The sequence below is a fragment of the Eucalyptus grandis genome, chromosome 8 (assembly GCF_016545825.1).
Source record: "Eucalyptus grandis isolate ANBG69807.140 chromosome 8, ASM1654582v1, whole genome shotgun sequence".
In the NCBI taxonomy this organism is placed as follows: Eukaryota; Viridiplantae; Streptophyta; class Magnoliopsida; order Myrtales; family Myrtaceae; genus Eucalyptus; species Eucalyptus grandis.
In genome coordinates this window covers 37,710,558-37,738,273 of record NC_052619.1, presented here as the reverse complement: position 1 = coordinate 37,738,273, position 27,716 = coordinate 37,710,558, and the positions used below count along the sequence as shown (strand labels likewise).

Below are 27,716 nucleotides of genomic sequence, written 5' to 3'. Positions count from 1 at the left end.
AAGTCTTGCATGCGAAAGTATGTATCGAGCTCGCTCAAGCAAAGTTTTGTTCTTCTGTTCTACCACGCCATTTTGTTGTGGTGTCCTAGGTACTATGCGGTGTTTCACAATACATTCTTTTTTACAAAACTCAGTAAAATCTTTACTACAGAATTCCATGCCATTATCGGTTCTTAGGCACTTGATTTGTTTATCCGACTGCTTCTCAATTAATGCCTTAAATTTCTTGAACCGATCAAACACATCATATTTGTGCTTCAGAAAGTATACCCATACCTTCCTCGAATAATCGTCGATAAATGTTAGCATATATCGAACACCTTCTTTTGAAGGAACCAAAGATGGGCCTCAGACGTCTGAATGAATATATTCAACTGGTTGTTTGGTCGAATGAATAACTGTAGTAAACTTAATTCGGTGTTGCTTCCCATAGATGTAGTGCTCATATAAGTCCAGCTTCCCTGTCTTCTAACCCTTCAACAATATCCTTTCACTCAACATCGTCATACCTGCCTCACTCTATGCCCTAAACGCATATGCCGTAATTGAGTCAAGTTAGAATCTGACTCACCTGATGAAACTGAACCGGTTCCGTCACGGTCTCTCCTAGTAAATAATATAGAGTATTCACTTTCTTTCCTTTCATCACTATCATAGCACCTCGAGAGATCTTCATTACTCCACCTTCAGCGATGTACCTATACCCGATGTCATTGAGTATCTCTAGAGAAATAAGGTTTTTCTTGAGTTTCGATACATGCCTCACATCTGTCAATGTGCGCACCACCTTATTGTGCATTCAGATCCGAATTGTCCCTATCCCCACAGCCTTACATACTGCATTATTCTCCAAAAGAACCCTACCATCATCTGTAGCCTAGTAAGTAGTAAACTAGTTTTTATGAGGTGTTATGTGATAAGAATACCTCGAATCTAGCACCCATTCATCTCCAAACGAAGTAGCAATCACACATAAAATAGTTTTTGCATCACTATTTCTCCTCTTGGCAATGTTTGCCACACTGTTTGTGACATTCTGCTTATCAGCTTTATTCATTTGCTTTGAACAATCTCTTATGATGTGCCCATTCTCGTGATACTCAAAGCACTTCACGCGTCCCTTGGACTTTTTATGGTGTGATTTTGATCTGCTTTTACCTCTGTTGCTACTAGGCCCTCGATATTGTTCTCTACCCTAAATTATCAATGATTGCGCTACTCCTTACGTCAAACCATCATCTCGCAACTTCCTTTACCACTCCTTAGAGAATCATGCGGACTTTACTTCTTCTAAGGTAATTGTAGTACACCCCTACAACAATGAATCAATAAAGTGTTCCCATGACTCTGGTAAATAAGCTAATAACATCATGCCCCATTCTTCATCATTAAGTATCTTACCGACGTTCTTCAGATCCAACATGAGTTTATTAAATTCATCTAGGTGGGTTCTAATAGATGTACCTTCAGTACATCTAATTGAAACATCTTCTTCAACATATATAAGCAATTGTTGTGCTTGAAGTTTTGTGCATAATGTTACAGCATCCTTCTCCTCAGCAACCTTTATTAAGATCTCATCCGACAAATTTAACATGATTGTACTCTTTGCTTTTTCCATTAGCTCTACTCTCTCAAAGGCTTTTATTATAATAGGCAACTCATCTTCACCATCCAGTGCCTTGCCCAAACCTTGGGTTGTCAATAAAGCTCACATCTTGGTGCTCCATAACACAAAGTTGTTACTCTCATTAAACTTCTCAATTTCAGATTTCCTCTCAGACATAATTGCAGTAACATAATTTCAAAAAAAAAAATAATCAGACAAGCAAAAGTTCCAAATCACAATCAAGAAATCTGATCCTAAGCTCGATACCAATTGTTGGGATATAATACACGAAAACGACAATATCTTACAATTTACGTCAACGCAAAATCACCAAAGAAATAAATAAGAAATAATAAGGACACCATAAATTTATGTGGTTTGGTCCTGTATCACAAGACCTACATCCACGGGAGAGCCGGCAAGAAATAATCCTAATCGAAGAATCAGAGTTTACAATCGCTCAAATGCTCAAGTATTTTCCACATTTAGATTTAACCAAAAACTTAAAGTGTTTATAAATAAATAACTCACTTGAATATAAATTCACCACACAAAATTACCGTGCGTTCAAGCTCAAAATAAAACGCTCTACGTACATCAAAATCAGGAACTTCAGTATTCGTATTTGGTCCGCGTACGTATGGCTTTGTGTATCTTTTCAAGCTTCGTGGGGCTTGCAACTTCAAAGATTGTGGATGTGCGGCTTCACAGGGGTGTAGCAGCCAAAAAAAAAAAAAACCTTCATTGAGATGCTTTTTATATGTATACATGTGTGCCCAAGGTCAAAGGTTTGACCTTGGGCCCCACCACTTCGGCGATTCTTCACGTGCAGAGGGACGTCTTTCCTTTTTATCTTTTATTTCTTCTATATGTGCAGGGGGCTTCGGCGGCTTCACTCCAAAGGGGAAAATTCATTTTTTTATTTAATTATTTCCTCCTTTGTGTAGCTTTAAGGAGTCCAAGAAAATAATGGCTTTTTCATCTAATTTGAAATCTACTTGGAAAAAGCATTTATTTTCTTGGACTCAAACTCGAGACATAATTAAACACATGTGACCCTTGCCTAAATCTGGGAGAGGGTCGTTGCCCTCTCCTAGTTTTTGTGAGGGCTGGCATGCCTTTGCCTCTAGTTGACAAGAGTCGCCAACCCTCATCGAGCTATCGACAATCCCACCGATGATGGGGCGACAACATAGGTGAAGGAAAGCCTATGTATTTTATTATTATTTAAGAAAGCCCTTTTTTCTTTTTGAGTATTTTTATGGAAAGAAAAAAATCAAAGGGAAAAAACATCAAAAAATGAAAAGATGAAAATGCCCTTAACTAGCTAGTGAAACTAGCATGTCCACTTCAAAACTCTTATTTAAAGACTCTTATTGGAAAAATGAAGATATTTCTTACCTTTATTTGAAATAAGATCAATTTCAAATTCTTATTTGATAATTGATGGTACTTCGAGACTTTATTTAGAATTTTTCCTATATTAGATGTTTAGGCTACTATTTTCTAGCTTCAAAATCATGTCTTCAATTTCGTCTTTGAATTGCTACTCATTCGAAACACACATACGAAACATAATTTCAATATATATATATATATATATATATATATATATTAATGTAACTAGAACATTATATTCTTTTGTATTGGATAACATAAATTGCCTGAAATGGGCAAATGATTTCATTTGATTTCAATGATCTTTTACATGACCCAAAATAAGCTACATAAAATCAATAACTTATTTTACTTATTGTCAACTGCCTTTCATATAATTGAAAAAGAAGATCACAATTTGTATCTCTTGATCTATTACTGCCGATGGTCATATTGCTTGGAGATTCCTCAATATTCAAGTTACTCCCAATCAGTGCATGAAATTTGATTTATTTGCAATTGATGCACTATGGTCGTCATTCTAAGATGAATTTTTCACCAAAAAAAGGATACGTTTGTCATCGAGATACTAACTAGAAGACAAGCGGGGTCGATCTAGGTAGTGTGGCAGGGTCGCGTACCCCTTGTATGTAGATGGCAATGATTGTGCAAAGGTCATGGATCGATCGCTATGGACACCTACAGTGGTGTATATAATCTAGTCAGATTTGGTTGATACAATTCGATATACACTCGAGCTTGACCTAACTAAATTACAACTGGATCTTAGTTCGAGCTGGATCAAGTTTGGCTTCAAGTTTGACTTCTCTAAACTTGAAGTCAACTTGATTAAATTTTCAACAAACAGCTTGAGCTCTATTGCACTAGATTATCAAGTAAAATTTTAGTCTAACCTCGAGTCAACCTTGGATCCGAGGTCCAACTTGAGGTTGAATTTTAAAACACAATGGAGTTTTAATAGGGTTAATATCATGATAAATCTCAAACTAATATACTTACAACAAATTCACTCCAAACTAATCTTTTGACAAACTTACTTTCTTTCAATTTCTATTAAATTTTGCCGTCAAATTTCTAAATTGGATGACACATAATATTTAAAGAGTACCATCCATTTGTCACAGGTGTAATAATTTTTTTCATGATATTTAATAAAAATTAATAGAGAGTAAAATTATCACAAATGTACCAATTTAGAATTTTTGGTAATTAAAAAATTAGGTTAGGCTAAATTTATTACATGCATATCAATTCAAGATTTTTTGTGATATTAGTCTGTTTTTTTTTTTTTTTTGGGTCAGGTGATATTAGTCCGTTTTAAAAAGTGCTATTCAGCTTTTCAGAATCATAAAAATTGTTTACTAAAGAACGGAAAAAAAAAAATAAAATAAAATCCAAGTCCAACCATTGCAACGGGATGGTCCATTTGTTGAACGCTGATATAAGCAAGTACTTAAAGTTCGAATCCACGCAGTCAAACCTTCACTTTATTATCTTCTGCTGATTGATTCTAGCATTGTACGCGAAAATTGACCTTTTTTTGGATTTTGATAAGGAACGCCTTTTTAAGCTATTTGTAAAATATATCTAGTAAGAAAATATTCTACTTTCGTAATAGACGGTGCATATCACAAGAATTCACTTAATCAAAAAATGTCACAAAAGCTTTTTAATATTGTATTTTCTATTTGGATTAATATTACGACAAATCTAAAACTAATAAATTTGTCTCAAATTAATTTTTGGCCACAATAATTTTTAAATTGTTATGCCCGAGACAAATTTACCTAAATTAATTTTTTTTTATCATAAAAACCATAAATTGATACATATGTGACAAATTTATTCTCTATTAGCTTAAATTGAATTTTATCGTCAAATTACTGAGTTGGATGACACGTAACAGTTGACAAATATATAAGTTTAGGGTTTTACTCTTCGTTTGTTACAAATATAATCATTTTTAATTTTTTTTATGATATTAATTCAATTTAATGGAACTAAGGAATTTTGCAAATATATTAGATTTTTTTGATAATTAAAAAATTAGTTTGGGCTAAATTTATCACATTTATATTAGTTTAGTATTTTTGGTGATATTAGTCCTTTTTAAATAATGCTATTTAGCATTTCAGAATAATTAGAAATAGTTATTAAAAAAAATAATAATAATCCGAGCCCCACCATTGTAATGGGAGAGTCCATTTGTCGTACAACGGTATGAGCAAGTGCTTAAAGTTCGAATCAACGCATCGAGCCTTCACTTTATTGTCTTTTGTTGACTGATTCAACTATAGTACGCGAAAATTAAACCTTTTTTTTTTTTTTTTTTTTGGATTTTTGAAAAGGAACACCTTTAGACTATTTGTAAAATATTGACGGTGGATGTCATGAAAATTCACTTAATCAAGAAATGTCACGAAAGCTTTTCAACATTATCTTTTCTTTTTAGGTTAATATAATGAAAAATCCTAAACTAACAATTTACCCTAAATTAAAATTTTTTTATCACAAAAATTCTCAAATTACTATACATATGACAAATTTATTCTAAATTAATTTTCTTATCATCAAAAACCTCAAATTATATTTGTGATAAAATTACAATCTGTTATTTTTCGTTAAATTATATTAATACAAAAAAAAAAAAATCACAAACTTTTACCAAAAAAAAAATCACAAACTAAAATAAACGAAGAATAAAACCTTAAATCGATCACTTATTAACTGTATATATCATCCGACTCAGGAATTGTGTAAAATTTATCGGAAAACTAATAACATAGAAAATTTGTCACGATTTTCCATTTTGAAGTTTAATTTCGAATAAATTTATTATAGATATACGATTTTGAGATTTTTCATGGTATTGATCTTTTTCTCATTTTAATAAGATGAAATATAAATTTCATGGTTATTTTTCCTTGTTCATATTGGGCTGTGAATGCAATAATAATGCAATCCATGTTTTTACCTCCAAAAAGAGGAGGACCGAAGGTAAAATCTCATCTCTCCCCCCCTCCCTCAAGCTCACGCTCGCCTCCTCTCCTCCTCCTCCTCCTCCCTTCTCGTACCATCTGCTTCTCCTCCTCCTCCTCCTCCTCGCTTGTGGCGGAGAGTGAAAACGACTGGCCGGTGCTCCGCACCCCAAGCCCACCTGCCCCCCGCCCGCACGAGCTCTCCACGCTTCCCCTACGCAGCCCTCAGCAGCCGGAGGCTTCTTGAATCTTCCCTCGTCTGCCCTTCACGTTGAATCGCCGATCGTGTCACCGCGGAGTCTTCGGGACGGCTCCGTCCTGCTCCCCAGCTCCTCGTAAGCCCCCCGTTTCGATCTTTCGTCTGAGTTTCTGTTGGTGGGTTTTGCATCGTTTTTGTGCTCAGTAGGTTTAACTTGTTGTTGGTTTCGCTCCGTTTGGTGTTGTTGATTTCGAGGTCTGGTTAGCTACTTTGGATCCGAATCATGGTGCTTTACCGGCGAAGTGGGATTTTTGTTTTTTGCTTTTTTATATGATTTTTTCTTGATGGTATTGGCTTTGTTGTTGTGGATGTTGAGTTGGGTTTCTCTTTGAGGTGTTTGCTCGTTCCTTTTCCTCGTCGAAAGTGGCAATTTTTGTTTTTTTTGTTTTTTGGCCTTTGAGTTTCAGATTTCAATGTGCGTACGGAGACTCCGCGGTTAGTTTACGATTGGTTCGATATTATAAATGGGGAAGAAAGCGAAGAAGAAGGCCAGGACTCCTGTCAGGGAAAAGCACCATGTCCAGAAAACCATGCCCCCGCCAAACGTTGCTGAGAATGAGATTGCCGAAGGCCATCCGGTTCAGAATGAGAGCAAAACCTGCGCCCACCGGGAAAAGGGTTTTGATTTGAATGCTTTGTCTGAAAAGATCACAGCTTCTGAATCGGTAAAGTGCGAGGATTGCAGAGAAGGTGTAGCTGATAGAAGAGGGAATAAGGGAAAGGGTAAACAGGGGAAGAAAGGTGGTGCTTCAACGGAATCGAAGTCTGAGTCCAAAGCCTTATGGGTTTGCTTGGAGTGTGGGCATTATGCCTGTGGAGGGGTTGGTTTTCCAACGACTGCTCAAAGTCATGCTGTTCGGCATGCACGGCAAACACGCCACCCTTTGGCAATCCAACTTGAAAAGCCTAGCCTTCGGTGGTGCTTTCCATGCAACGCACCAATCCTGGTTGAGAAAATTCAAGAAAATGGCGAACAGAAGGACGATCCGTTTGCAAAAGTCGTGAAGTTAATTAAAGGGCGGTCTACAAAAGCGCCATCTGAGGATGTTGAAGATGTTCGGCGTGGAAGTGGCAGTGTTCCCAGCGAAGGGAATTCAACAAGTAGCGACTCCAGCTGTTTAGACAGTAGAGGTGGTTATGTGGTAAGAGGAATGGTTAATCTTGGGAATACTTGCTTTTTTAATTCAGTCATGCAAAATCTTTTAGCCTTAGATAGGCTAAAAAATTATCTTGGGAATCTTGACACATCTATTGGACCCGTCACTATTTCGTTGAAAAAACTCTTTTCAGAAGTAAAGATGGAAAATCGTGGGAAAAATGTGATTAACCCCAGAACCTTATTTGGAGATATCTGTTCCAAGGCTCCTCAGTTTAGAGGATACCAGCAGCACGACAGTCATGAATTGCTTTGTTGCTTACTGGATGTGTTGTCAACTGAGGAGTTTGACATGAAAAAACAGTCAAGACTTCCCCAGGAGGGTGGAGTTCCTCATAATCAGAATGTGACTTTTGTTGACGCTGTCTTTGGGGGCCAGATATCAAGCACTGTTTGCTGTGTTGAGTGTGGGCACTCGTCTACTGTGTATGAGCCATTTCTAGATCTCTCATTGCCTGTTCCCACCAAGAAACCTCCACCTAAAAAGAACCAGCCTATTTCTCGAGCGAAGAAAGGAAAAGTACTGCCAAAGAAAGCTGCACGGATACGATCAAAGGTTAACAAAGATTCAGAATCCATTACAGCTCATAGTGTGTCCAGAGCATCAGCAAGTGCACAATCTACCACACCTCCTATAGACACTGTTGCTTTGTCTAGTGATTCTAGGATTGAAACGGCTACTGGCTCAGGTGCTGTAGTTGATGACAGTGTTACGTTTCCACCAGATCACTTGGCTATCAAAGAGCATGATAACACACCTCTCTCTGGAAAAGAGACAGACACGATAGCTTCTTCTATGGAAGAGTCAACATGGTTAGATTACCTTGATCCTGGTGCTACTGATTTGGATTTGCAAGATACTAATTTTGGGCCTGCGGAAGCATCCAGAAATGGAGATACCGTTCTTGATGAATGGGCTGCAGATTCACGGGATCTGTCTACAGCGAAAGTGGACACTGTTGAAGAGTCCAAGAGTGAACAGGTCTCTGAGAAAGAGTTGGAACAGCATGCTGTATCAGCGGATGGTTTGGCATGGTTGGACTATCTTGACTCACAACCATTCTATAGTGAGATTAATTTTTCTTCACAAGACAATGGGTGTAGGCAGGTCCAGGGAGATGGTATTGCAGATGTGGCTGATTATGGCTCACAACAAAATCACTTTTCTAGCGATAGTGTTAATGAAGCAACTGATCTAAAAGAGGAAATATCTTCCAAAAATTCCTGGGAAGACGAGACACCATTGCAGGTCCAAGATTCTGAAGTCTTGTTACTTCCGTACAAAGAAAACACGTCAACTACGGGTGACATCACCAGAGAAGGTGTGACATCTTCGATGGGCTTCACACAAGATGAATCAGAATTTGATGGCTTTGGTGATATGTTCAATGAGCCTGATGTTGTTTATGGGCCTGTGGCGGGTCCCTCTTTAGGTGGTAATAATTTTGAGACAAATGACGTTGCAGACTCTGGTTTGACGGCTGGAAACGGCAGTGAGTCTGATCCTGGTGAAGTTGATCATTCAGATTCCCCTGTATCTATTGAGAGTTGTTTGACTCACTTCACTAAAGAGGAACTTCTTTCTAATGATAATGCTTGGCATTGTGAGAAATGTGCAAGAACTCTGCGACAACAGCAGCTTGAATCCAAGAAGAAACAGACAAAATGTGTAGCAAGCTTATGCACTAATGGATGTGAGACAGGAAGCCAGATAATTTCAGCTGATTCGAGTTCAGAATCCTGCTGTCCAGATGAGGCCCAAAAGCTTAGCAATGGAAGTAGCAAAAATGATGATCACTCTGTTGACACTAATCACAAAGAAGTTATCCTTCAAAATGGGAAGCTAGATATACCGTCTCATGTGAGCTCAAGTGATCAAGCTACTGGGTCTTGTACAGGTGATGAACCTAGTTGTACTGGACCAATTATTGAAAAACTTCAAAAGGACAATCCCATGTTGGCTACGAAATGCCAAACGGAGATAGTTGACGATGAGGCTGATTCAGGAGCTGTGAAAGTGAAGAGGGATGCAACTAAAAGGGTCCTCATACATAACGCTCCACCAATCCTTACCATTCACTTAAAAAGATTCAGCCAAGATGCTCGCGGTCGTCTAAATAAATTGAGTGGTCATGTCATTTTCAGAGAAACAATTGATCTGAGACCATTTATGGATAAGAGGTACCCTCACTTTCCTGCTCTAGTTAGAGTGCTTTATATTTATTTCTTGCAATGACCTTAAACAATCGACACCTGCTGAAATAAAGGAGAGGAAAACTGGTTTAAAAAAAAAAAAAAGATTGAAGTGGTCCGTCGCTTTCTGTTTTTGAAGTATCTATAACTATTGCATGAGTAGAAACACTGCTCTCCCACATGATATCATTTTGCCTTGGAGTTGATGCCTTAATTTATTGATGGTCTTATCGAGTGCACTTATCAACCTTGTGAAATGAAATCTAGGTTTTTCAGTTTAGGATTTATCTTTATAATGGACAGTCTTTTCAACAGGAAAATACAGATGGTTAAGACTGTCATCATAATAAGTGATTGATTATTTAGTTACATCTATTGGTTCTGCTGTGAATGATTCAACTCAGATGGGAGAATCTGATAAAAACTATGTTCTGGGATGCTCTATTGTGCAAATTGACAGGCTAAGTCAACTTTCTCTTAGGCCAAATATATACTGATGGGGTGCCAAATAGATTGAAAACCTAATCAACACACAGAGGCGCACTTCCGAGACAAGTAGATTAATACCTGAATCAGACGCTTCTGTCATGGTACCAATCTCAAACATCAAGAGAGAGAGAGAGAGAGAGAGTGGAAGAGGCGCACTACTGAAACAAGTAGATTAATACCTAAACCCTTTAAAGTTTTCAAAAGGAAACGGCCAAAAAAAAAAAAAATCTCGAAGGACAAATTTACACTGATGCTGTATTAGTCATAATCATCCACTTTAATTTAGTCAAATTGGAAGTCCACCTTCTTTCATATTTGTCAAATTATATTCAATCCCACTTGTATGTTCTTTGGCTTGTGCTGGCAATATTTCAACCTCTACAAAGATACGCCCAATAAATTGTTGTAGCTTTTTTTGCCCCCTTTTTCTGGTAGTGATTAGTAATGTCCGCATAAAATTATAAGGAAGGTGTTAGTGATATATATAAACAGGGTGAGTTAAATGAGAGTACGTAGGGAAGGGGCTGTTGGACTGGCTCATGGCCTCTTCTTAAATAGACCGTTAGCGGAGTACACATAGAAATTTTCACTTTTGCAAAATGCAAGATTGAGGATGATTGGCTATTTTTGTTAACAATGACCATTTTCCTCCTGCCTTTATCAAGAAAACGAAAAGTTGCAATTTCCTGCTTTCAGTAAGCCAAGCATGACCGAGATTATAAAGTTACACCCAAAAGTAAATTGCCTTTAACAGTCTCTAGTAATGGGACAACATAGAGCTTCCAGTGACACCTTCAGAAAGCTGTCCTATTCGTAAATTACTTCTAATGTAAAGCAACAGGCAAAAGCACATCGCTTTTCAGTGACACCTTTAGCCAACAAGCTGCAGCATAAAGTTGAAATATTCAGTTCATTAGGTTTAGTCAGGAAAGTTGGTATGTTAATGCCTTGCATTGGATCTAAACTAGCCATTCAAATCCTGAAAGGGGACTGACCTTCCCTCTGCGTCTTCCCTCTGTAATTGACTGAGGTGGAAATGTAGCCCTAGGTTGCCCTTCATGCTTAATCTAGAGGCCCAGAACCGCATCTGAGAAGACCCTTAACATTCTTGATTTCTTTCTATACATTGAAGTAGGGACTAGAAGTTTGCAAACTGAGGCACCAATCTTTCATTATTTGAAGTTCAAAGGGGAAATAAATTGGGAGGTCCAGAATCTGCACTTTGAACTGGCCTTTCGGATGAAGGCTTTATCATGTGCTTGTGTTTCTGACTGTGCAAGGCCTTTTGTTCTTCACACACACTGTCATTCAGCAAAAACCATTCATACGAAAGAGATATATTAGCAAATACATTCAAGTATTGTGGCAGAAAAAGTATACTTAATATGATCCGGGATTGAAAAAAGAAGTACAAACAGCCTTATTTTTGTGGAACTATATCTGTTTTTTTTTTTGGTGAACTGTGTCTGATTAGGACAGGTAGACTTTGGTATGTGAAATACTCCAGGTACTAGGTACCATGGCAATTCGTGGTGAGCCATTTTGATGTTTCCCAGGGCGAGTAGCCACAAATTATGAGATAGTTATATTCTTGCTAAAAAGATAATGTCCCTGTTATTCCTGGACTCTTGGAAGTCTGACGTTTTTGTTTTTAGAATATTCATTTGTTAGTTGGTTCTTCCATTTCATTTTACGTAGACATTAGCTCTTTGGTGTGTAATACATAATTGAGAGGTATTTCAGTAATGGGGCTCAGTTTTACTTAAGAAATAAAGGACGAACTGAAATGCCTAATTTGAACTTTAGAGGCTATGGTTTAGTGGTTGGTAGACTACAAGACATGCAGGTGATTGATGATAGAGGGATTCCATGTGATTGAAGTTTAAAAATTAGTTATGATTTTGAGATCATAACTTTTGAAACTACTTTGTTGTTCTTACTTAATAGTGACTATTACTGGAAAAGTTGTCTTTGGCACCATCAAGTGTAACTTTAAGACATTTTTTGCAGTTACCTTTACTGAAAAGCCAAAAGCATAGGTTGACAGTTCAGAGAAAATGACGCAGTTCAGTTGTTGATTGTTTACTGGCTGAGTTTTGACTAGTCTTTTAAACCAAAAGGCATGATGAATTAGAAGCCATGACTCAAGAAAAGTTTGAAGCAGATGTTTGGAAGAAGTCTCTGCCCTCCCCCCAACGGATAATTTGCCAGAAAGAATTTAATTACACAATAGTTACGCAACTAGGCTTTTGAGACCTGTAACATTGGACGTGCTTTTTTCCTACTATGACAATGTTTGTAGGAAATGCCAAGTTACTTTTACTAAGCAAATCTAGAATGTAATGAATGAAAAGAACCATAAGTGTAAAAAACCAGAGTAGTAAGGGTATGATGATGAAGCCAGTCCTCCGTTGTTCAGATGAAGTAGACTGGGATGACGTCGGCTTTTTTAATGAGAAAATTAGGTTACATGGCAACATTTTCAGTACTTAATTCAATGCTTCAGCCGAAAACTTCTTCCACTACCCACTTTCTTTCTAGATTTCTTCTGTTCCATCAGGCAAAAATGCAACAAAATTTCCTAATACCAATCGGTGTGTAGTTTGTCTAATAGCTAGAGGATAGTAAACTGTTTCCAAGGGAAGATTTACTGCTTAAGTATATACTGGGTCATGTCTTGAGCATATCATTCAATGTTTGAGATCCTTGTCTTGCTAACATGCCATTGCACATCATTGTCTTATTAGAGGCATTGTCGGAACAAAAAGCATCAAAGCATACATATTTCGGGTTTCTTTTATGGTATAGCCGCACCAGTAGTCTCCTTTAAGTTTCATGAGGCTTGGCTGTTTCTCCCTTATAGCTTGACTCTCTTTTTCCATTCAGGTGCTGGCATTGACCATGTGTAACTGAATCTTCTTGTATAACACAATAGTGTCGGGTGTTTCCTTTTTGCTGTTTTGCAGGGAAGAGAAGAAAGAAAAGTGTGTCTATCGTCTCACAGGTGTTGTGGAGCACATAGGGACCATGCGTGGGGGCCACTATGTTGCCTACATACGTGGAGATGAGAAGAGCAAAAACGGAGTTGGGGCTTCCGTCTGGTATCACGTCAGTGATGCGTATGTGCGTGAAGTCATGTTAGAAGAAGTTCTTCGCTGTGAGGCATACATCTTATTTTATGAGATAATTTGAATTCAATCTTCATTTTTGTTTTGATATGTTTTTCTTGATTCTTTGTCCCTCAAGAGCATGTGGGCCTTTTTGGAGGGAGATACAAGAGAGAAGGCAGAGAGAGAATATATAGGCTGAGTGAACAACAGGGTTGTCATTTACCCTGAATTACATAGCTACCGTTTTTTACTTTGAGATGTTGTGAGCTGCAAAAGGTGTACTGGTGAAATTATTTTTGGGAAAATTTTCACTGAATTTTTATATCATATCCCAGGCTTAATTTGTAGCCTGAAGATGTACTTTCTCAACGGTAATGAGGAAATGACGACTCTCTGTCTCATTTTGTTCACTTCTGAGCTGGTTAAGGTCATGTTTTAGATGATTAATGTCATGAACTCTGCCAGTTGAGTTCGGTCATATCTATTTTTGTTTAAGCAAAAGAAGAAAAAGCCAGGGCACATGTCGGGAGGACAAGAGGAAAGAAACACCCGATGTTGTATTTTCTAGTGAATATATTTCAATAGTCAGTAAATGCTTGTAGGTTCCCTCCTTCAATTTTGTATTTTCTCTTAATTGTAACGTCAAGACCGACATTCAGAAAATGATTTCAATTTGGTACGAACATTCTTTGTACGACTTACATCAAGGACACCAGTGTCTTCACACAGACCGCTTTTACGACTGAAGAAGATGAATACATCCTCTTGCTCACATTCACATAATCAGCTTCCTGTCGAAAACAGTGATAGCTCCCAGTTTCAATTGTAGAAAAGTGACGGCTGTCAAATTCTCTTTTTCAAAAATTGCTCTGTTTTGTGAACTATCTGGTCTTGTGCACTTGATCAGAAGTTCCTCTTTCCCTTGATTGGGCACTTATCAGGTTGCCTAACGATGTAGATGACATCGCCTGCATACTTGTACAAGTCCTGATTCCGATGCCATGTCCACAGAGCATGAGTCTCATTCTTCACCTGCACGAGGGTAGAAGACAGTGGCCGTCATGATCTCCCTAAATATGGTTGCTTTCCCAGTGTATAAACTCTTCTAGCACTATACGTGAGGGTGAAATAAGTGAGATGGAATGCGCTAACTCTTATGCATTGTTTGAGGAAAGAGACTGGTGAAAGATGACGTGCAAATTTCGAATTCATTTTGCAAATAGTGGAGGGAAATTTAACGTTGTCATCCATTTTACGCTTCCATGCATTGCAAACTTAGGATTAAGGTCATGACCAAATCTTCCTAAGTGATGGTGTGGCATAAGCTGTGCCTGATCCACCCAGCAGTCATTAGGTAAACAAGCACCGGCTGACTTGATCCCAAACACAGGTTTCACCAGGAGAAGCAACCCTTAATCATGCTTTGCAAAATGCACGGACCATCTGCAGATCACCGCAAATGCACATTGAAGTTGCGCATTTACCCCACAAGCAGCGGCAGGTCATAAAGATCACGCATTGAGCATCTTAGCGTGTGGAGTAATCATGGCAGTCATGAGTTTTTACTTGAGAGTTTCACATGTTAAAGTTGTGCGGTGCTTTCTTACTCTACTGTTTATATACAGCCAAAAAAAGGCATGGCCTTCATAAATCTTAACAAGATTACGGAGTGCATTTGGTATATACATGTTGATACAGTCATGTAAAGTACCTAAGGGATTGTTAGGTACCTCAAAAATGCCATGCCCGAAGCTGCTTTCTCTGTAAGCACTATATTCCGGTTGCCTGTCCCAACAGAAGTTGCCTTTAGCGGGGCCTGATGTGAAATTAAATGCACAGAAACCACCCATGTACGCATCGGGGGTGGTACTTGGGTCTGGACAGTTTCCAGGTTCATCTGCATGTGTAATGGCCATCTTCTCTCGGTTACCACCATCTCCGACAGTGATGTGAACAGGGCCACAGGGATCCAGAGTGTAGTTGTACACTCTATTTGACCTTTCATAGGCATGAACCTGTTGATTATTTCCGATGCAGATTCATGTCAAGTGTCAATTGCGTCAAACAAAAGAAGAGGGCCTCCTCGATCACAAAGATAGACACATTGCAAAAGACTCATATAAGAACATCATAAACCCATGTCATAAATGTTTGAGCATGTCATATTGCTGAGATGCAGCTAGTGCTCAGAACCAGATTATGAATCGATCTGCCTCGTATAACGCATAAGATGGATATATAAGACAAAAAGGACTAAGAACATTTGCACCCTCTATTCCGAGTTGGAAAACAGAAACAGTGGACCCATCGCTGGTGCAGCAAATTAAAGATAAATGATAGGGAATGGTGACTTACATGTCCATTAAAGACAACATCAACCCCGTAACTGTACAACAAATCCTCCATTGCAGCCCTCATGCACTCTGCGTCTCTGTAATGGGTCGTGTAAGTGCTGTACCAAGGAGAGTGCCATGTAGCCACCAACCATGGTGTGACTTCTCTGTTGACCTTAGCTAGGTCTTTCTCTAACCATCTGTACTGATCAGCTGATGCGAAAACATAAAAGTGTCAGACACATGCTTCAGAAGATTCTACCATTTGAGGGAAAAACAAAAGGAAGAAGCTCACATGATTTATTATAAGAAAAATAGGCACCAAGCATTAAAAAGTGTATGCCGCCTGCATTGAAGGAATAGTAAAAAGTAGACGACGATCCACTTTCTTTAGATGGAAATGCAAATCGAGAACTATAAGCAACAAAAGTCTGATTCTCAGCCTGTTCTTCAATCTCGTGATCCCCTTCTACGACCATGATGGGAACTTTAGACACTAGAGGCTGCATATACCTGAAATGAGAAAAAAAAATTCATGTTATATAAGACTCCAATGTGTAAGTGAAAGCCAGCATACAAAGAAAATTAAATGCTTCATCAGGAACACGATGCTTGAGGCCAAATACACAATTTTCAGAAGCATCCACATGAACTATTAAGAGAACCCCACGCGCAATATAGCAATATAGTACAAATGTAGGAGATTCTTTTCACTGCACTCTCAGATGAGTAGGTTTGAAACACCATCAAGATCAGTTGGCTCTATTTCCATTTCAGATAAGTGAGAATGAGGCACCCTAAATGCTGATACAACGGTATTTCTACTTTTCATGAGATTCGAAATGAACAGAATTCATCACAGCCAATTAGTTAGTGACTTAGCTGTGCTAGTCAAGACTGAAGAAAAGCGACTCATTAATTTCCATCTAGAAAGAACAAAGCAGTATGTCAACCTTCCCCAATAATCCCATCGTGGTTGGTAGGTTTCGCGAATAGGAGTATGTGGAAATGAACAGGAGTAGCAATCGGCCCCAGTTCCATTCGTGAGATACAAGTTAGCATAACACACATCCCCGATCAAAAGAACCAGATCAGGATGATTACTCAGCATGTGGCCGACTGTGGAAGTGGTATTGTATGTAAGACCCAAGTCACCAACCACTGCCACTCTGCTGGGGTAACTACTTGGGCCAGTGACAGGCATAGTCGTAAAATAATAAACTTCGCTCATTGCTATTGAAGGATCTCCACATTGGTAAGAGTATAACGTGCTGGGCTTCAACCCTGAAGATAAATCAAAATCAATAAGTGATGGCAAAGTGGAAAATATCAGCAATCAAAATCCCTTGAAATTCAGAATTGCAAAAATCGGTGACAGTGTAGTGCCAAAAACAAGCTGCCCATTTCAGAAAATTATGTTAAGATTACTAACTGCGAGACAATCAGACATTCAGGAAATTTCTTGAGAGATTTTCCTCACATTTTCATTTTCAGATGAACTTCCAAGCTCGAGAAAATCAAGAATTTGACAGAAGAAATCGAACTGCAAAATCAAGTGGAGCTTCACATTTGACTAATTGAAAAGGGAGCCTAAAAACTTGGGATGACTAGGAAAGCCAGGGCACGGACGCCAATAATGGACAAGTGAGAAATTTTCCTTTCTTTATGACCTATTGCCGTGAGAAACAATTAAATGAGCTATGCATAAGGAGGTTCAGAAAATACAATGCAACTATACTGCTCTGACACCAGAGAGTTGAACAAAGCTTTTGTTACAGGTTGTGAAAGTACAAAGTTCACACTAGCTCGGCAGTGGGAAATCTCTGTCCTTCACCATAGTTAATCAGATTGATTTTTGTAAGTAGCCTTATCACCAACTTTCACCAAAAAAGGAGAACAAAAGAAAGGGCAGAGCAAGATATTTCTCACAAATGCTAGAGCTTGAAAACATCATTGATGCAAGAAAATTGATGCATACAATACCTTTGAGACGAACATGGTGTATAATGCCAGAAGTGTAGTTCTCGAGGCCTTCGAAGGGATAAAGTTGGTTGTAAATAAGCGAATAACCGGTTGCCTGATGACTCCGTCCAGATCCGGAGCCCCATAGTAAACAACACTCCCGACACTGTTCGGATCCAACGGGGTGATGTCATCACCTATCTGGTACTCTCCTGCAAACATTTTGAGAAACATCGCTCGCAGACACAACCAAGTAAGTAACAATCACAACCACTGTACTGCTCCTTAGCACTGTATCATAATCTCTACCCAACCATTGAACAAATTACAGTCAGAATCGATTCCATGCTCCACGTTATATGTACAATCTTCGCCTCAAGAACAGAGGGGTAGTCCATTTTATGAGCTTACGATTTCAAAGTCCAATCAAATCGAAACACACAGCATTGCTTACTAGAATAAATCCAACTCCGACCCACCAACACCGCCTTTATCTAAAAACAGAAAACACTAATCACTCACACTACCCCCACCCGAACATGACTAAATGTCACATAAATATCCGACTTTTCACGGCCAAGTCAAATTTGTCTCATCCAAGTCTAAAAGTCAAGCTCCATTTAATCTCTCTTACGCATCAGTTTCCATCTCACACTTATCTCGAACACAATCCAATGAACAAAACCCAACAGACAAACAGATGGATATCATCAGAAGTCGGAGCGAATTTGGCAACAATGGACAAAGCACAAGCAGAGGCGAACGGACCAGTGATCCAGGAAATCCAGACGGAGTCGTAGCTCGAGGAAAGCGAGACGGAGATTTGCTCCGGCTCGAAGTCGGAGACCGTCCTCTGGACTCGGCGGTCGGTGTCCGGCAAGTCGACGGCGTTCCCACGGAAGCTCTTGTCGAGGGGCACCGTCACCGGCGTGAACGGCCCCTCGAGAGTCGTCGGGATGTCTCCGGCGAGCAGTGGCTCGGAGGAGCAGAGCAAGAAGAAGCAGAGCAGGGCGAGCGAAGCACCCGACGGTGGTGGCGCCGCCCGCATTGCCGCCATTTCTCGCGCGTCGAGAGAGAGAGAGAGTCGGATGGACAGACGACGACGACGACGACGGTGGCAGCAGCGAGGAGTTTAAATATGCGGTTGGATATGGAGGGACAGGTTAGCGGTTTCCCATGTGAAAGCGCATCACGCGTTCGCCGTCGTGGCCATGCGGAAAAAGCAGGGGAGCGGGCGTGGTGGGTACTGCGCCAGAAGCCGCCAAATGCCAAAGGACGACGAAGAAGCTGTCACCGCCATTGCCGCTAGCTCGTGAGTTTGACTTGCTCGTTGCAGAGAGAGAGAGAGAGAGAGAGAGAGAGAGAGAGAGAAATCGGAGTCGAGGAGGACGAGGACGAGGACGAGGAAGTTGTCTGGTAGTTAGTTTCGGATTCTTTCACGTTGTGGTTAACGCAGCTTCGAACGTGTGAACTATTTTCTGCACTTTAAAATTAAGATTAAGTCGGTTGATACATCGGATGCAAATATAAGATGTTATATGTAACTAGTAGTTTTGCTGGTTGGTTAATTTATTATAAGTAGCTTATGTCAGAATTGAGAAATCCTATGGTTTGAATCTTTAGTATTCTCTTATTTATTACTTGTGTTTATCATATAGGTAGAGCATCATCGTCCATTGTTATTAAAAAATTCAAAGAAATGGAGGAATGGAGAGAAGGCTGGGAAGAAACAAATCTAGAAATAGAAACGACGAGATGATTTTCTAGAATATGGAATTTTGAAACTAATTATGTTATGATTGTCAAATGTTCGATGCTTCAAGCTTTCTATAAGATAAGAGCAAGACGTGGTTCTAAGTTTAAGATGGCACGACACTAGAATCCATTTGCACTTTGACAAAAAAAAAAAATAATAAGAAGAAGAAATTTTCTAGTAGGTTGTTGCGATAGGGCGAGCGATCGAACAAAATATAGACGGAAGAAGAAAAATAAATCAGACACCGGATTTACGTGGTTCGATCGTAAAGACCTACGTCCACTTGGGAGAGCAGAAGCGAATTTCACTAAAGATCAAGCGATACAAGGAGATTACACACTCAGTCACTCAAACACTCTCTCAAAGTTTCCCAAGCCCCAATTACACCCAATAACACACACAGTGTTTAGCCCCGAAATTCCTCAAGAAATAATCTCTCAATCTCACAAAGGAATTACACGCAAATCTTACCACAAGATTTAATTGGCTTCAACACTAAACCTTCTTGGATGTAATTCACGACAAAGAAAATCCCTCCCAAGCACTCGACAACGAGACGGCGCTTCAAGATCAATTCTTCACGATCAACGGTAGAACACCAAGCACTCATGTGGCGCTTCAAAACAACTTGTGATCCACACCTATCACCCATGGCCTTAAGTCTATATATAAGTAAAACCCTTATTCTTTTGCCAACTTCTCATAGGATTTTGTTTCCTATCCAAAACATATCTTTGTATATTTTAAACAAAAAATCCAAGTCTTAGTCAAAGTTGGACTTTCCTATTTTAGCGGCCAAACTCTCCAACGCGGATTCAAATTCGGAAAGTTGATCTTCGGATCTTCTTTACTCGATTTTGAACATCCGCAATATATCCAATTCAGAATATTCGTAATTTTGCATTGGGCTTAAACTCGAGACATATTTTAACAATCTCCACCTTGGCTCGACGTTTGAGCTAAGTCGCACGCTTCGTAAAATTCAAACTCTACTTGCTACTTTCCCTAGCCCCGATGGGCTCAACCACCACAGATATTGTGCAAGTCCAAGCCTCGCTTGAACTTCGCCATAACCGAGGACCTCATCGAATACCAACTCCACATGCACCTTTAACCGCTCCACAAGGATTTTCCGACATAACCTCCTTAACCGCGTAGATAAAGCAAAATCATTGTTGCATCCATATCATCGGGAGATCGAATACATACCTTGTTAATTTCAGCGATTCATAAAGAACCATTGGCTCTATAGGCTCCACCTCGCTATGAGCACCATCTATGTTGATTACTTTGCTAGTACTTGTACTCGCTACCTCAGGAGTTTCTAGTCGCAACTCCACCTCAAGCTGAACACCGTTCAGATCCGTTTGAACACTGCTATAATTACTCCTAGCCAGAAGTACTGGAGACTCGTCAAACGTAACTTCTCTGCTGTTAACAGGTGAATTTATATCTAGGCACCACAACCGATCACCTCGCTCACCTTGTGCATAGCCATGAAATATGCACCTTGCCCTCCCATCGAGCTTACCATCACTCACTCGAAAATAACATGAGCAACCAAACATTCTAAAAATAGAATAATCAGCAACGTTACCTGACCACACTTCTTTAGGAGCCTGCCATTCAATAGCATCTATTCACCAGGTAGCTTACCGTACTAAGCACATCGGCTAGGATTCTCCTAGCAATAACAACATTAAAGATCATTTTTCGGGGCGTCTCTAGTAATATTATGCTCATCAATTCTGCAAATTGTTGTGATTTATTTGTACTAGTGCGGTGTTTCACTATGTCTTCTTTCATGCAGAATTTATTTGCCAGCTCCGAGCAGAACTCTATGCTATTGTCACCCGCACATGCTTGATCGACTTACCGCCTCCGTCTCGATCAAAGCTCTTGACTGCGAGATCCCGACATCGCATTAAACTTGTGCCTTGGCACAAACACCCAGTCTTCCTCGAGTAGTCAAAAGACTCTCGAACGGATGTATCCGACGTCTCCGCAGGCGGAATTTATCACGCCTCACCTTGAAGTTTATACAGGCCATCGTGCTTGATTCCTTTCATTATCACTAGGGCACCTCGAACAACCTTCGAACTCCACCTTTTGAAGAATACCCGCAACCAAATGAATCTAGGACACCCAAGGAAATTAAGTTCTTTTTAATTACGGAACATGCCTCACTCTAGTCAATGTCCTCACGATACCATCATGCATTCTGATTTTAATATCACTAACACCCACAACATCGCACTCGGCGTTGTTCCCTTAACCGGACTTTATCACTACCCGTGCACCGATAAGTGATAAACCAATTTCTATTTGGTGTGACATGAAAAGAACAACCAGAATCCATAATCCATCCATCAAACAATGAATAATCGTGAGGATGACAAGACATAATCGCATTATCTCGCTACGGTTGCAACATTATCTCGTAGAATCAACCATAATTCCCTTACCCTTCTTATTCTTCAGCTTAAGGCAATCCCTTCTAAGATGCCCCCTCTTGCCACAACTCCAACAGACAACATTAGTAGTCCTAGATTGACTACGTCTGTTCATATTAGTACTACCATTATCCACACGTGTTACAGCTCTTCCTCTATTTTCACCTACTAGAGCAAGAGATGCAGATTCGCGATTCTCTTCTACGAATGTCCTCGCCGAATCAAATCTCGAACCCCATCAAACGTCAAACTTGTTGACCCGGAGGAATTACTAACAGCAGTAACGGTAGTATTCCAACTATTATGCAATGAGGATAATAGAATCAAAGCACATACCTCATCTTCAAAATCAATCTCAACTGAACTCAAACTAACAATCACATTGAATTCATTGATATGATTTGCAACTGACGCACCTTCTTTCATCTTCAAGTTAAACAGACGTCGCATCAAACAGACCTTGTTGATCGCAGAGGGCTTCTCATACATATCCGATGGGGCTTGCATCAAATCGCAAAGGGTCTTCTCTTTAGGATGTTAAACGCGACGTTACGAGCCAACGTCGCCCGAATAACACCCATAGCTCGTCTATCCAAAGAAATCCCAATCGCCTTGCTTCATCGTCGCCGGTTTCTCCCCAAACAAGGGCAAGTGCGGTTTCATCCGATAAAGATAATCTTCAATCCGCATCTTCCGAAACTAAAATCCTTCCCATCAAATCTGCCGATTCTCACTTTTACTTCTTCGTCGCCATCGATTCGCCCAACTCAGCCAAGCCTCGGCTCGATACCACTTGTTGCGATAGGGCGAGCGATCGAACAAAATATAGACGGAAGAAGAAAATAAATCGACACCGGATTTACGTGGTTCGCCGTAAAGACCTACGTCCACGGGGAGAGCAAAGATCGAATTTCACTAAAGATCAAGCGATACAAGGAGATTACACACTCAAGTCACTCAAACACTCTCTCAATGTTTCCCAAGCCCCAATTACACCCAATAACACACACAAAGTGTTTAGCCCCGAAATTCCTCAAGAAATAATCTCTCAATCTCACAAAGGAATTACACGCAAATCTTACCACAAGATTTAATTGGCTTCAACACTAAACCTTCTTGGATGTAATTCACGACAAAGAAAATCCCTCCCAAGCACTCGACAACGAGACGGCGCTTCAAGATCAATTCTTCACGATCAACGGTAGAACACCAAGCACTCATGTGGCGCTTCAAAACAACTTGTGATCCACACCTATCACCCATGGCCTTAAGTCTATATATAAGTAAAACCCTTATTCTTTTGCCAACTTCTCATAGGATTTTGTTTCCTATCCAAAACATATCTTTGTATATTTTAAACAAAAAATCCAAGTCTTAGTCAAAGTTGGACTTTCCTATTTTAGCGGCCAAACTCTCCAACGCGGATTCAAATTCGGAAAGTTGATCTTCGGATCTTCTTTACTCGATTTCGAACATCCGCAATATATCCAATTCGGAATATTCGTAATTTTGCATTGGGCTTAAACTCGAGACATATTTTAACAGTAGGCAAGTTTAGGTTCAAGGGAACATGGAATTAAAGACATTTGGACACACATCTCCTCCCTAGTCCGTAACCATTGAAGGCGGATCCACTCGGACATAGCAGCAGCATGATATTGCCATCATCAGTCGCGACTCACCCGCATTCACATCAGTCTTTTCAATGTATCGTGTTAGTTTAAGGTTGCGCGAGACTTATCTACCATTACAATAAATCGGGTCTGGACAGCATAAGTCCATAAATACAATTCAAAATCCGTTTGATTTGGATTGAAAATAGAAAACTCGGTGATTTAAGTAATATAGGGAATGATTAGAAAGCGAATGTACTTTTGGATTTGATCGTATTGGTTTGAATTAGCCAACTTCTTTGACACCGTCTTCCGGGTGATGCGTTCCAACGGATTCCGCGACTCGATTCGGAACACATTTCTCGGCCGACGCTGATGAGTTCCAAATGGAAATGTTCGATCCACCTCAAGCCGGGTCGACAAATAATGCGATGCAAATCGAATTTGATAATTCTTGTTTCGTTCCGTTCAAAGGTGGTCACGATGAGTTGATTCGCAATTACATTAAAGAAAAGGATTTAACATATGTTTAGCGCCGCGTAGTATTTATCAACGTCGAACAAAAGATGGCTTTTCGATAACCTTTGGATAGAAAGAACCGTGAGATCTATATGAAATAAACATCATACAAAACCATGAAGAGGAAAATAAGCATTGTACAAGCCCCCGACAAATCGAACCAAACCATCCAAATGGGGAATATTGTCCAAAAAATTCTAAACTTTTTATCAATATAGTCCTAAACCTTTTAATTTTGTTAAATCCTTAACATTTTCACGTTTTGTTAAATGAGTCCATCTCGGCCAATTTTTCAAAATATTATTAACGTGGATGTCGGCCGTCCTATATAGCACAACCGGCGCTAAAGTAAATATTTTTTAGTAATATTTTAATATATTTTTTTAAATTCATTATTTTTAGAGGTTCATTTTGATTCGGTTTGGCGAAATCACAATCACTGTAAGTAACAAAAAAAAGAAAAAATTAATAAGAAAAAATATTAAAATATTAATAAAAATTATTAACAACACTGCCGATCATGCCACGTATAATAACGAGCATCCACATAGTAATTTCTCATTAAAATTGGCCGGATGAAATTGGTTGGCAAAACATAAAAATATTTAAAACTCACTTAACAAAATTAGATAGTTCATAATTGAATTTGTAAAAATGCAATAGGCTTATGATTTGTTGGATAATCCCCCCAACACCCAAAAACACAAACAAATAATAATTAAGATAATGAGTTAGGGGGTCGAAAATCATTATGATGATGGGTTAATTTTGGGGTTGGATAGGGAGGGAGAGAAAGAGTGGCTTTATCACGTGAGAAAGCTCGTCACGAGATTGTCGTCGTCATGCAGAAAAAAAGTTAAACGAAGTGGGGCGTACTTGGTGCTTGGCCAGAAAACGCCAAATGCAAAAGGTTGAAGAAGCCATCATACCATTTTTCGATGGTTGCTACTTTTTGGACTTCACATTCTGACTTTGATTAGGAGAGAGAGAGAGAAATCGGAAACGAGGAGGGCGAGGAAGTTGTCTGGTTGCTACTTTTTGGACTTAACATTCTGACTTTGATTAAGAGAGGTCAAAGGGGGGGGGGGGTGGGGGCAGAGAGGGGAATCGGAAACGAGGAGGGCCAGGAAGTTGTCTGGTTGCTACTTTTTGGCCTTTACATTCTGACTTTGATTGAGAGAGGGGGTGTGGGGAGAGAGCGGAATCGGAAACGAGGAGGGCCAGGAAGTTGTCTGGTTGCTACTCTTTGGACTTTAAATTCTGACTTCCATTAATTTCGCTTCAACGTGCGAAATATTTTATAGGGCTATGTCCATTCCTCACACGACTAAGGATTCATTCGTTTAATGGAAAATATCACCTTTTGAAAAATATTTTTTTTAGGAACTCATTTTCCGAAAAAGACTATCTTTTTCAATGTTCGACTAAAACCCGAATTTTCATTGGAAAATATTTTTCACCGTTAGTTAGCTAATTTAATTATTTGAGAAAATTTTATCAAAAATTTGAATTTTAAATCTTTTAATTGACTAAAAAATTAGTTTATATTTTATATTTTTTTTTTACAATTTTTTTAAAATTATTTGTATTTAAAAAAATCGAAATTTTTATTATTTGTATTATTTTTTCCTTCTTTTTCTTTTCCCTCCTCCTTCTTCCTCCTCCTTCCTCTACCGTCGCATGCTTGACGATGACCGGTTGCCCAGCGGTCGACCAAGACGTGGTCGCTAAATCCAGCAAACTCGAGGCTCGGCTGATCCAGGTGAGCTGCAAGCTCGCCGGATTTGGCGGCGGAGCTCGGGCTCGCCGATAGATTGGGAGCCCGAGCTCCGCCGCCAGATCCAATGAGCACACGGCTTGCTAGAGCCCGACAAACCTTTGGCGAGATCGGGCGAGGCCCGAGCCCTGCCCAACTCGTTGGATCTGGCAAGGCCCGAGCTCACCGGGCTCGGGCGAGCTCGACTTCGCTAGATTAGGCTAGGCGGAGCCTCGCCGACCTAGGGTGAGGCTCGAGCTCGCTCATGGCCGGTCGCAGATCGCCGCTGTGGCCAACGACCAGCTAAGGCCAAGGAAGAAGATTAAAAGGAAAGAAAGAAAAAAAAAAAAAAAAGGAAAAAATTAAAAACTTGATTTAAAAAAAAAAAAAATAAAAAAAAAAAATAAAGCATAAAAATAAAACGAAAATGTGTTTGGTGAAAGAAGTTATGGAAAATGTTTTTCACTTTTGAAAAATGGAAAACATTTTTCACTTGAAAGGTTATTTTTTCAATAATGGAAAATATTTTTCTTGACCGAACTGGAGCGAGCCTAAATTTACTTGCTTTTTAGTTTTTGCTAAAAAAAAAAATTGAATTGCCCTCAATTATTCAATTACAATTAAAACTGATGACCCTAAATTAATTTGCTTTCCTTTTTATTTAGTATATCTATCCTTATGTAGGATCTGGTTATCAAAAAGACAAGATTCTCATGTATGTTATAGGCACTATGTTTTCTTTTATCGTTAGATTTTACTTCCACAAAAGTTAATTTTACCGAAAAGAGAAACTTTCAGGAAACCTAAAACTTTTCTACGTTGTGGAGTGGATTTGTGGATAAATTGTCAAGTAGAATTTAAAAAAGATTTGACATAGACAATTTCTTAACGCAATCATTTGTTTATAAATTTTCACTTTTGTTGTACATACCACAGTCAAATCCCTTTTTATCAATCTTCTCTCATATTCATATACATAGAGTGGGATGATCAATTGAAGGAGAAGGAAAAAAAAAACCCTTCTTGAAGATTTTCCAAAATAAAATCACTATTACATTCTTCAACGTGAAACTTTAAAAATGAAATTTAATTAAATCATAACATTGCATAAAATAATATAGTTTTTGAAATGCCAGTGAAATCTCATTATTTTGAATTAACAAAAATTAATATTATTTATAAAGTGTTTATGAAAAGATATTAGGATTTCTGATTGTACATGATGTTTTTAATGTATTCCTAGATATTTTTATAACATCTTACATCTGTAGGAAAGGGATACATTTTTAAATAAAGTTAGTAAAGAGACTTGATATATATTTTAGACCATTGAAACTAAAAATAAAAAATTCACCAAGAAAGTAAGCTTTTGAAATAAGAGAGACAAAGTTGACAATAAAAAAGTTAAGAGAGATCAAGAATAGATAAAATAATATAAGAGGAATTATGAAAAAAAAAGACTTAAGTTGTTTATTGTATCAAAGAATTTGTCTTTTTTCCTTATCATTAGCGAGATACTTTTACATAAGACATGTGATATTTTATAGGGCCAGGAAGTTGTCTGGTCGCTACTCTTTGGACTTTACATTCTGACTTTGTTTAAGATAGGTGAAAGGGGGGGAGAGAGAGAGAGAGAGAGAGAGAGAGAGAGAGAGAGAGGGAATTGGAAACGAGGAGGGCCAGGAAGTTGTCTGGTTGCTACTTTTTGACTTTACATTCTGACTTTGATTAAGAGAGGTGAAAAGGGGGGGCTGGGGGGAGAGAGAGAGACAGAGAGAGAGGGGAATCGGAAATGAGGAGGGCCAGGAAGTTGTCTGGTTGCTACTCTTTGGACTTTACATTCTGACTTCCATTAATTTCGCTTCAACGTGCGAAATATTTTATAGGGCTATTTCCATTCCTCACACGACTAAGGATTCATTCGTTTCATGGAAAATATCACCTTTTTGGAAAATATTTTTTTAACTCAATTTCCTGAAAAATGACTATCTTTTTCAATGTTCGTCTAAAACCTAAATTTTGAGTGGAAAATATTTTGGTTGCTACTTTTTGGACTGTACATTCTGACTTTGATTAAGAGAGGTGAAAAGGGGGGGGGGGGAGAGAGAGAGAGAGAGGGGGGGGAATCGGAA

At 39.0% G+C, this 27,716-nt stretch overlaps 2 protein-coding genes across 3 annotated transcripts; one reads left to right on the top strand and one right to left on the bottom strand.

Annotated features, from left to right (window-relative positions):
• The first annotated feature begins 6,038 nt into the window (after positions 1-6,038).
• LOC104414325 (ubiquitin carboxyl-terminal hydrolase 2) lies at positions 6,039-13,602 on the top strand. Of its 2 annotated transcripts, XM_010025392.2 has the most exons (3): positions 6,039-6,320; positions 6,652-9,581; positions 13,049-13,602. In XM_010025392.2, the coding sequence occupies exons 2-3, from the start codon at positions 6,709-6,711 to the stop codon at positions 13,272-13,274; spliced, it is 3,099 nt and encodes a 1,032-aa protein (XP_010023694.2). In that variant the 5' UTR covers positions 6,039-6,320; positions 6,652-6,708; the 3' UTR covers positions 13,275-13,602. The 2 variants fall into 2 exon arrangements, with proteins under 2 accessions (XP_010023694.2, XP_018716568.2); XM_018861023.2 differs by having other exon boundaries at positions 6,039-9,581.
• Positions 13,603-13,846: 244 nt separating this feature from the next.
• Positions 13,847-18,856, bottom strand: LOC104414327 (purple acid phosphatase 15). The gene is given in 8 exon segments (XM_010025394.3): positions 13,847-14,224; positions 14,923-15,207; positions 15,548-15,738; positions 15,821-16,038; positions 16,479-16,809; positions 17,509-17,598; positions 17,601-17,699; positions 18,256-18,856. Coding segments are annotated over 8 exon segments (1,632 nt in total). The 5' UTR covers positions 18,545-18,856; the 3' UTR covers positions 13,847-14,095.
• Positions 18,857-27,716: the final 8,860 nt, after the last annotated feature.

What these genes read in the sequence shown, in the direction of transcription:
- LOC104414325 (XM_010025392.2), top strand. Translation starts at nt 6,709, where the DNA reads ATGGGGAAGAAAGCGAAGAAGAAGGCCAGGACTCCTGTCAGGGAAAAG. An exon ending in AGACCATTTATGGATAAGAG is followed by an intron (nt 9,582 to 13,048) that starts GTACCCTCACTT and finishes GCTGTTTTGCAG; the next exon opens with GGAAGAGAAGAAAGAAAAGT.